This window comes from Gavialis gangeticus, unplaced genomic scaffold (genome assembly GCF_001723915.1).
Source record: "Gavialis gangeticus isolate Ggan-Ray unplaced genomic scaffold, GavGan_comp1, whole genome shotgun sequence".
NCBI classification, from domain to species: domain Eukaryota; kingdom Metazoa; phylum Chordata; order Crocodylia; family Gavialidae; genus Gavialis; species Gavialis gangeticus.
The window spans coordinates 78,960,754-78,972,176 of record NW_017729022.1 but is presented as its reverse complement, the minus strand read 5'-3'; the positions used below and the strand labels follow the sequence as shown (position 1 = coordinate 78,972,176).

General features: G+C 42.3%; 1 protein-coding gene across 1 annotated transcript in view; it reads left to right on the top strand.

The window, feature by feature from the left end:
* CUNH7orf73 (chromosome unknown C7orf73 homolog) overlaps positions 1-11,189 on the top strand; it is a 12,255-nt gene extending 1,066 nt beyond the window's left edge. The window contains exons 2-3 of the mRNA XM_019515451.1: positions 7,133-7,186; positions 10,701-11,189. Of these exons, the coding sequence (XP_019370996.1) occupies positions 7,133-7,186; positions 10,701-10,775 (129 nt within the window). The 3' untranslated portion in view covers positions 10,776-11,189. The remainder of the gene's footprint in view (positions 1-7,132; positions 7,187-10,700) is intronic.
* The last annotated feature ends 234 nt before the right edge of the window (positions 11,190-11,423 follow it).

The following is an 11,423-nucleotide window of genomic DNA, read 5'->3' as shown; positions in this document are numbered from 1 at the left end:
ACAGTTTGGGAGCCGCTGCCTCAGACTCACACAGCTAACTACCTCTCTCTCATGTTACAGACCCATCTCACTGGTGCACTGGAGTTGCTCTGCCCCCATATAGGTGTTAGTCTTGCACTCGGGAGGGAGCTATCACACTTGCCAGCAGCTCCATCCTGGTTCCTGTAAACAGTCCCTCTCCACTCCACACCCTCCCCCCTGCCCCTATGTCATTTAAAAATGGGGAAGTTTTAGTTCCACAACTAGATGTGTAGCTGTAATGTGTCAGCAGTGACCTGTCAATAGGGTTAACAGCTGCAAATGTTTGCACTCCAGAGAAACTATATTTTTACGTAGTATCAGTCCATAGATTTCATAGACATTTGGGCTGGAAGGGACCCTGGAGGATCATCGAGTCCAGCCCCCTGCCCCAGGGGCAGAAAGTCAGCTGGGATCTTAGGATCCCAGCAAGATAGAAATCCAAATGTGCCTTGAAGGCGTTCAAAGTGAGTGCTTGAACTGCCTCCGGTGGCAATCTATTCCACCTTGAGGGCATGGACAGTAAGGAAATTCTTCCTCATGTCCATCCTGAATCGGTCGCGGCAGAGTTTGTGACCATTTGATCATGTCATCCCTTGGGGCGTTTTGGTGAACAGACATTCCTCAAGATCCTGATGAACACCCCTGATAAACTTGTAGGTGGCCATCAGATCACCCCTGAGCCTGTGCTTTTCCAGGCTGAAGAGCCCCATAGCTCTCAGCCTTTCATTGTAAGGTCTGTTTTCCTGACCTTTGATCATGTGCGTGGCTCTTCTCTGGACTCTCTCAAGCTTCTCCACATCCTTTTTGAATTGTGGAGCCCAAAACTGGATGCAGTACTCCAGCTGTGGCCTCACCAAGGCCAAGTACAAGAGGAGAATGGTGTCCTGGGATTTGCTTGAGAAGCATCTATGGATGCAAGCCAGCGTTTGCTTGCTTTACTAGCTGCAGCATCACATTGAAGGCTCGTGTTCATCTTGTGGTCCATCATGACCCGCAAGTCCCTTTCGCCCGTAATGCTAGCCAACATAGCACTGCCGAGCCTATAAGGAAACTGCAGGTTTTTCCTCCCAAAGTGGAGAACCTTGCATTTATCGGTGTTGAACACCATCAGGTTCTCATCCACCCATTTCATGAGCCTGGTAAGATCTACCTGGATCACCCTCCTGTCCTCAGGTGTGGATGCTTTACTGCAGAGTTTGGTGTCGTTGGCAAACTCGGCCAGTCCGCTTCTGACACCAGTGTCCACATCGTTGATGAAGATGTTAAACAGTATAGGCCCTAGAACAGTCTTGAGGGACCCCACTGGTGACTGCACACCAAGATAAGTCCAGGCATTTATACACAAACCTTTTTGTCCCATGACATGCTGGAGATCTGTTGCTTTGGAGCAGACTCGATTAATCAAGTCAGCTCCACATGCAAGCTGATGTGCACTGCACCACACCGCATGCAGTTGTATAAGAAAAGCAACATAATGTGTGTCAGCATGCAGAAAATGGCAGCAGTGCACTTTTGAACTAAAACACCTTATATGCATTTTAGTTCAAAAGCACTCCGCTGCCATTTTCTCAGCGACGATATGCATTTCACCACTTATACAGCTGCAAGCAACACAGCGCCAAGTGTTTTTCAAAAGCTCGGCACTGCAGCACTTGTGTAAAAAATGCCCATGTCTTCAGTAGCATATGAGCACATACACGTGTTCTGGCCTTACTGATTTTGTTACAGTTTCTTTAGATCACCAGCAGTGTGCCCCCAATACATAGTTCCAGTTATTCCTAGCTACCGTTTTCTTCATATCACTCCAAATAAATGTGGTTAGATGGAAGTGAAGTGTGTCCTGGTCAAAATATACACCACTTAATTTTCCATAGGACAAAATGTTTTTTAGCATGGTCAGTGTATGTTTTAGGTCAGCGGCCTTTTGAAAAAACGACCTTTGCTGTTTTGTTTTTGTCTTTCACTGCTTCTTTTCATACTGTTTTCCCCATTTATGCATGTAATGAAACACGGCCAAACACTTTTATAAAGGCTACTGCTTCCATATAATACCAAGCCAGCTTAGAAAGCATGACCTCTTCAGTGCATTAGTTTGCTATATTGAAGTCCATCCAACTCTATTATAGTAGACCTTCTTAATATTCCTTCTAAATATTGTCAGTTTTCAAAACGGTCTTAAGGCTCTCTCTAGCATGCTGCCTGCTTTTGTTATGGGGCTTCCTGGCTATTTTCCCCCCTTCCATTCAAATTCTTACCTCAGTAAGCCCCTGACCTCTTTGCTTACACAGTGCATTGCTTCATGTCTTTTGTCTGCAGTTCTTTTCAGTATTTGAAGCCTCCTGAGTTATTCTCCCTTGAGGCCATGGACAGCCTGGTGCAAATCAAGCAACCCACATTTAAAATAAAGTAAAAAACTTGGGAACACCTGACATGGATTCTGAAAGTTGTTTAACTCCATTCTAACTGGAAATGTTGTCATCATTCCAAATGCTCTCTCCCCCCACCCCCTTTCTCCCATACATGCACACATTTTCAGTGTACAAACCACTGCTTTGAAATCAGTGCTCCATATCATTTTTTCTCTCCTCGTGCCTCTGTGTTCTGTTCTAAACAAACCAGATAATCTCACCTTTGAAACTGGTGTTTCTTAAGTGTGGTACTTATCATAATATACGTCTACCCGTATCACTATCAGTTACTGCATGTTCTTGCCTCACTGGCCACATAAAGAGTTCTGACCGTCTTCTTCCCCTTCCAGTCTTTATATGTATCTCAAAACTCTGATGCATGTCTAAAACTAGATAACCAACAACAGGGTTTAATCAGTATTCTAAGTACATATCTTTAATACCTGGTCCTCTTCCCACCCTCCATACTCATTCTATTTACCTGTTTGTCACTGAGAGTCTGGTTTTTAATATTCTCAGCTTTGGTACGAATAAGTTCAAATAATACATTGCATGCAGAGAGAGGAGGATGGGCATACATACATATATATGTATATGTGTGCATGTATATGTGTGTGTGTGTGTATACACATGTGTGTATACATCTATATATACATATGTGTGTGTGTACATATTCATACATATGTATATATAGATGTGTATATATATTAGAGGTGCACCAATACATCAGGTTGGTACTGATATGAAGAAAGTCATCTGTATTGGAAATCAGCCCGATGCGGCCGATAATTTGGCCAATAAATGCTGGTTTGTGCACGCAGCCACAGTGCAGCATTCAGGCAGTGAGGAACAGATCTGCATGCAGCTGGTAAGTCCATTGTGGTGGAAGGGGAGAGGGAAGGGAAGGGGCATGGGTGGGGGCAGATCAATGCCCCCCATGATAAAGGAGGGGGCAGGGGCAGGCACTGCCCTGCCAAGGCGGGGCAGGGTGTGGGATGGAGCCGTGGCTCCTCAGGGGGATGTGGGTGGCTCTCACTGCTGCTTGCACCCCAGGAGGGTACAAGGGGGTGGTGTGCCCCTGGGTGTGCACAGGGCGGGGCAGGCAGGCTGCAGATGTGGGCTGGAGCCGGGGTTGTGCTGGGCTGTTCTGAGTGGGGGCTGGGCTTGGGGCGGGGGCTACAGAGGGGGCTGCAGTCACGCCAGATTTCACCAAAGTCCTGCTCCCAATGCTACTGCTGCTGCATGCCCGGCTCAGCCCCGGTTCAATGCTCCACCTTCATCCACACTCTGGGAAGAGCCTGGGCTGCGCCGGGTGCATGGCAGCAGCAGTGCTGGGAGTGGGGCTATGGCAAAACTTGGGGGGGCTGCAGCCCCCTCTGTAGCCCCGGCCCCCGCTGAGAAGAGCCGGGCACAGCCCTGGCTCCAGCCTTGAGCTGCAGCATGCCTGCCCCACCCCATGCCGATCCAGAGGACACACCCCTCCCCCCATGCCCTCCCAGGGTGCCAGCAGCAGCGGCAGCCATCCTGCCCCACCCAGGAGCTGCAGCTGTATCCTGTGCCTCACCCTGGCTGGGCAGCACCTGCCCCTGCCCTCTCTCTCACTGTGGGGGGCATTGATCTGTCCCCACAACACCACTTCCTTCCCCTTCCACTACAACAGACTTACCAGCTGTATGCAGCTGTATCGGAAATCGGCTGTCAGTATTGGCCCCAAAAATCTCTATCGGTGCATCCCTAATATATACGTACACACGTATACCTGTATGTACAAGGGTATATCTATCACTCTGCATGCAGTATATTATTTGGACTTATTTGAACCCAGCCTGAGACTATTAAAAGCCAGTCTCTCAGTGACAAACAGGTAAATAGAAGGTGGGAAAAGGACATGTATATATATGAAATTAGAATGCCTCTGTCTCCTGGGTTTTTTAAATTTTTCTTTGGGATTGGTTGGCTACTCAAATTCTAGAATCTTTTTAACATCAGTCTCTCCTGAATTATTTGGTTCTCATGTTTTTATAAAATAAATAAGGCCTTTTATCTTGTCATGCTCCAAAACAAGATTTCAGCGTAATTATGAAAGCATGTATATTTCTTCCAAATGAACCCCTTGTATCTCTCTGTTTCAGGAAGGACATTGGGTAATAGCCCTCCTCAGTAGGTTAAGCAGCTTTAAAAGTCTTGATGTTTCTGAACTCAGGGGCTGCCTGAAGCTCTTGTACTACAAATGCTTGATAACAATCACTTTTTAATTAACTTTCTGATTAGTGTCTGAAATATGATGAAGGGGTGGGGGGGGGGCAGAAAGGAAGGGCACATTAATTCTGGGTTCCTTCTTCCTTATTGTGGGTAGAAAGAGTATCTGTCTCTCTCCTTTCCTTGCCCCTCCTTGCCCCCCTTAAGACTGTAGCAGGGAGATAAAGGGATAATCTCACAAATTTTTACACTGTTTTTTGTTGTCTTTCAGAATTAAGGAAGTGTCTGTTGTTTACATTTTAAATGTGTCTTAAAATACTGAGCACAGATGAAGTCCCTCAGACTTTCCTTAGTCCCTATTTTTTTAATTAACTTGCACATTTTTATTGCCCCTTTTTTTCAGCTGTTGAAAAGTCTAGATAAGACAGAACTGACCTTGCATGTAATATTGAGCTATGACTTAAGATAATGACATGTTTTGTTCATGCTTATGGGTTTCACAGAGATATTAAGATCTCTGCAGTGCAAAATGAAGCCTATAATATAGTAAGCCATTTCTTGGCAGTCCCATCTTTGGACTCAAAGTAAGATGCAAACTTAAATCAGGATTGAAGGTGTTTTTAACCTTTTCTAGGTGAAGAAAATGAGGGGATCCTCTTAATAAAATGATTTGGGGTAGGATAAGCTGAAAGATTCTTACACCGACTAGTAACAGAAGTTGCTCTTCGCACCACAGGGAGAGAGCGCAAGAGAGAGTTCTCAAATTAAAGTCTGTTTGCCTTCTGGTAAGTTCATGGACACTGCCAAAAGGAAAGTTCCTTTTCTAAATTTCCTTTCAATTTTGAAAGGAATCTTAAATCCAGTTTATCTCTGTACAGCATACATTAATATCCCATACAAAACTCTTCACTGAGTTTGATTTTCTTTCTAGTTTACACTGCCAGCATAATCTAGAACTCTTGCAGAAACCACATTAAAAACATGCTGTAAGTTTTTCTCTCTCTTGATCTAGGAGAACCCCCCCAAACTCTGAGTTCTAAAAATGATAAATAAAATGACTACCATACTTCAAATTCATACATTTAGTTAATCATAATGTCAACATATGAGAGTATTAATAAATAAGTAGTTTTCATTAGTGACAATAGCTTACTAACAAGAACGTGCTTTTTACTAGTGTCTGGTGCATAGTTTATGCTTCTGGAAGAGTGACCTATATTTTATTCTACCTTGGGCATGTCTACACATCGCCATGCTTTAGTACTTCCTTTTGGAAGTACTAAAGCACAGCAGAGTACGGGAGGTTATTGCACCATATGCGCAGCACGCAGATTTTGCCGCTACATTGGTGTAGCAGCATGCTATACTGGGGGACTGCATTGCTACGGCAACATAGCTGGTGATCACGTGTAGACACGCATGATTGCTACATCGCCATAGCACACCTGCAGCAATAGCCATTGCCATGACGCTATCGGGCAATGTGTAGATGCACCTCTTGTGTGTTAAATATAATTTCCAGTTATATTTCATTGCAAAATCATACCTGTTGATTGTTAGTTTGTTTTGGTTTTTTTGTTAAGGAAGTAGGCTAGACTTGTAGTATTGATGGCCAGAAACATCTTATTGTGATTTTGTGCACTGAAGGAGCATAAAATAGAATTTGAAGATGGAAAATAAAGGTCTGTTTTAATTGGGGCTGCTGGATGCTTAGCATTATTGAAAAATCTGATTGTATATTTCTGGTGCTCATCTTTTCTCCCAGAGGCACTGTGAAACCTGAGATTTTCCTCAGCCAGAAATAGGAGCGTGTTAGGACCTATACATTTATTTTCCTAATGAAGCTTCAAAGAATAAGTAGTTGAATTCTCTTATAGTTGGCTCTTGGTATCATGGACCTAAGGCCTACCTGTCTGTTCTCTGCAAAGAAGTGTTAACTAAAGGCAAGCCTGGAAGAGAGTGTTTGGCGGGGTAGAGGTTTGGTAGCTGTTCGTTTGCACTCTTCTCACAATCTCAACACCAGTGTTCCTATGGCTATTATATCACTATATGCATAACCTCCAGAAGGTACGTTCCTCTTCCTTCTTCCCCCAGCATCATTATTGTTTGTATTGCTGTCTGGGAACTTCATTTGTGGATCCAAATCCCACTATACCGGGCAGTGTACAAATAAAAAATGAGAAGTATTCCATGGGCTAAGATGGAATTGTGATTTTAATAGGTACGCAAGGTACTCATTACATAGGTACGCAAGTACCTATTACACAAGTACTCATTAAATAGGTACGCAAGGCACTCATTAAATAGGTATTTTAATAGGTACGCAAGGCACAAAATATAGTGAGAAACTTTGAAGACATGCCACGTTATGGAACCTGTGAAATGGGACAAATTTCAAATTTTTCATGAAATGTCTTTTTTGCTGTCTTTTAGCCACCTCTGCTGATAAGTATCAAGGAACTCTGAAGGAGAAATGTTTAAACTCCTTGTCTGTCTCTTTTTAGCTCGGCTTTGCTCTTGGCAATGTCGTTGGGATGTATCTGGCTCAGAACTATGATGTAAGTATCATTTTTGTTACAATAATTCTTAGGGGTCTCAGCTGAGATAAAGGCTCTGTTGTGTTTCTGTAATAACCACAGATATCAAGACAAAAATCACTGCCTTCGAAAGGAGCTTATAATTTAAATAGACAAGACAGTGGAAGGAAAAACAGGAACAGAAAAGTGAAATATCTTTCCCAAAGCCATAAAACTGGTCTGTGGCAAAGTCAGGCTTAAAGCCCAAGTCTCATAATGGGTCAAGGAACCGGGAGTAAGCCATGCTAACCAACAAACGGTCCTATTTGTTTGTGTATAAACATTTTCTAGATGCCCTGTGCTAATGTTGAACGTGAAACAGTTTGTACCCTCCCAGGCCAAGTACAGACAGGCAAAAAGCCTGAGGCTGAATCAGTTAAATCTAAGCTGCAGAGACTGATCTTATAAGTCAGTGAACAAACATTCACTTTTGATTCCAGAAATGTAGCCACATGCCTGTAGTGGCCCAGGCCGGAAGCCAGGGAGTGCTGGAGCATGCGTCCCTGCTCCGCTGGAACAGACAGCTTAGGCCAAGCCTAGCCTGCCCACCTTGCAAGGGTGGGGGGAAGAGGGGTTTGCAGGGGAGGTGCAAAGCATCATGGGATGCTTGGGGACTGTGATTTAATTTGAATGTGGAAGGGGATCTGGGACAGAAGCTCAGTAAACTGATTTAACCTAAATCAGTTACGTCTGATACTGCATGCATCCAGGTCTATCTTAAACCGGTTTTGGCCACTTTGAAAGCGGTTGATGTGCACTGAACTTCTGTTGTGTTACAGATTTGAACCAGTTTACTGATCACTGATATGTAACTTGCGTGTAAGTCTATGTGTAACTTATGTCCCTAGCTCCAACACTTTTCTGGACAGCTGTACATCTTTAGGTAAACCTGACATCATCCTTTTCTGCTTGGCTTTGGGGACTCAATCCAAGGCTTCTATTTTCAATAAAACTTTGGTTGTTTTTTTACATTTTTTGTTTCTGTGGAATAACTTGCAAGTATACTTATACTACCCACCTTCTTACAGGTTTGCAGATTAAGTAGTTCTAAAACTGAGACGATATCATTCATACTTTTTAGATTCTCCCCTCTCTCCCTCCCCTTCTCCCCCCATCTTTAATTTTAAAGTAAACTTACTAGCTGTAGTGAAAAATTAGGGGTTTAAAACTATTCTAATTTCTTCTTCACCTGTTTATACCCTGTTTACCCATTTTTTAATTTATATTGAACAGTGAATTCCTTTGGTTAGTTTCGCTTTATTTTCTTGTCTTGTATATTAGTAAAGCCTGACAGTGTTTGCTGCATTGGGGTTGTGTTTCTTTCCTGACTTGTCCTCTGTTCCCATGACTTATTTTAAGAGGCCATGTAAATGTTGTTCCTAATTTTTTTTTAAACTAAAACTGTCTTATTTTCTTAAACCTTAAAGTTTGGAACAATTGCTACTTCAGGTATAATGCAAGCATGAAGCAGGTATAATGCAAGCATGAAGCAGCATAAAGGTGTTTCACCACAAGAGGGCAACATTTACTTTTGAAAAAGAAGAAATTCACCCCGGTGATGTAACTCATTTGCTATCACGAGCCTGGAATTTAATATATTTATAAGTGTCCGAGTCATGCAATCCTGTAGAAAATTAACTTGGGTGCCCTTCCTTCTACACCACCCTCTATCCCCCTCAACCCCCCCCCCCATAAGTGTGTGTAAGGGTTTGTGTTTTAAAAGATCTTTATACAGAAACATTATTTTATGAAAAGACCAAAGGGCTATGAGAATAGATTTGTCTGTGTATCTAATCCTCTTTGCAAGGTTTGTTACAGACCAAAGGGATTTTTCTGCAGTGTAAATTTCATAAAACCCAAAACTTCATTATGTAAATGTTCACACTTAGGCCCCAATCTTGCCATCCCTAATGCAAGTGCTTCACTTTAAGCATGGTAGTATACAAAAAAAGAGTTCTTCCATGTGTTAGAATATAGCTTTCTCATTAGAAGCGACTGCTGAGATTCTCTTGCAGTTCTCCCAGTTATCTTGAAAGGCTGAGGATTATGAGAAAAACACCCAATACTTCAAGAGTCCCAATAAAATCAAGGATTGGCAAAATTGCTTTAAATTGTATATATATATATTTGTGTATGTGAATATATGTATGTATATATATTCTAATATTATAAAAGCCTTAATCTGTCTGTCTGTTGGTTCGTAACACTTTATTTGCTTTCTGATTGGCATACAAACAGCCAATCAGCATGCAAATAAGCGTTGGGTCAGGTTGCAGCACAACACCATGATGGTGGGGACACAGGGAAGGGACTGGAGGGCATTCTGCTCCCTGGAGGCGACAGCAAGGAAGCAGAACATGAGCAAGGGAGTAGAGCCATCTTGTGTTCCCCACCCCCTACCCTGCTCCCTGCAGGTGGTGATGATGGAGTTGTGCCGGGGGGGGGCGGGGCAAGGCCACCAGAGTTGGCCTTGATTCCCCTCCCCCTTGCTCCATGCAGGTGGAATTTAACATTTTTGGCTATCAGAATTTTTGGCTGGATCACTTTTTTTTTTTAACATAGGGTGTTTCTAATACCAAAGGGATTCCCACCCTCAAAATAAGCTTCTTTTAAAGATAAACTTTTTCATCACAACCTGAAACTTCAGGTTTGAATATTGCAAGCGTCAGCTCGTACACAAAATGGACGAGAAGAAATTTTCTTTTTTTACGGATCTTTCTCTGGAGGCTTGAAAGTCTAATACAGTGATTCTCAACCAGGGTTTCCTTGGCAACCTGGGGTGCCTTGAGAGCCTTTCAAGGATGCCATGGTGTGCCATGCACTGTTAGCACTGTTAGGTGTGCAAACATGATTCACAACTTAGATAAACCCAGAGATTTCAAATAGAGTTAAAATCATTCTGACCTTTTAGGGTCTTTCTGAGTTCTTAGCAACAGCATCATTGCATTTATTATTGTTTTTATTATTATTATTGTACAGGGTAAAAAATGTTGAAAATGAAAATCTGGCATTTTCTGAGAGGTGCTTTGAAGGTTGTGAACCACTGGCCTAATACTGTCTAACGCTGATTTTCTGCTCTACAAAAACACAGAAGTTCTCAAAATACCAAGAGAATTTCTAATAAGAAAAATGTAGCTAAGCATTTAGTGGAGTGTATTCTTTGGCGCTTAGCTTCTTAGTTTTTCAGTTCTTTTTCTATCCTGTCACTCCCAACAAAAATGACAATAGTGCATTTGGCTTACCTGTCCTCCCATCCAAAATGACCTTTTTGAAAATCCATCATCACCACCTGATGGATTGAATTGTTGAACATGGTCCTGCTTGCTGCTCTCCTTCATGAGACTGAATATAATTCCTGTATTGGTGATGTACCAATGGAGCAAGTCCTGGAAACACTTTAAATAATTCTTAAGCTTTCTGGAATGTGTGCTTTTCCAGATCCACAGCTGGTCATGCTAAATAGCTGATATGTCTTAACTTTTTTTTTTTTTTAAAGATCCCTGACCTTGCAAAGAAACTTGAAGATATTAAAAAAGATGTGGAAGCTAAGAAGAAACCACCTAGTAACTAATCCTAAGCCAACAGTGTTGTCTGGATCTACTACATACAGTCTTTAAGGACATTATTTCCCCTTCAGATGACAAATACTAGTTGGAAATGTAGCTTTTGGGGGATTTCCTCCACTTCTGCTTTCTCAGAAGCTGGATATCCTGGAGTTGAAGTATGAGCAGAAAATTTGCTCTGGGACCTACCATCATGTGTTTCAGGAATTCTGATTCTCAGCTGATGCGTGACTGGAAAACATAGTTTGTTTTTTCCTGTTGTAGTTTCCTAATATTTTATATTCAGTTTTTTAATTTGTTAAACTGGAGATCAGTAAAAATTCTACAACTACCCCTACCTAGAATTTTAATTTCTTTCTGCAATATTTTAAGAATTTAAAAGGAACTTGTCAAATTAGCTCTTAAAGAATCCTTTTAACTTATTCTGAGTGAGAGTTCCTTACCATATAAACCTTTACAGTACTAGAAATTGATGATAGCCTTATTCATTTTGGGCTCCCTTGGCGGGGAAAGAGGGTGCAACAAGTGCATCTGAGCATTTTCTCGTGAGTCTTGCTTCCCAGGACTTGAATCACTTTTGGAACTCTTCACTGGATTCTTTCCAGTCTGTTCACATCTTTCTGGACATGGGATATAACTCCTGGTAAAGATTCACC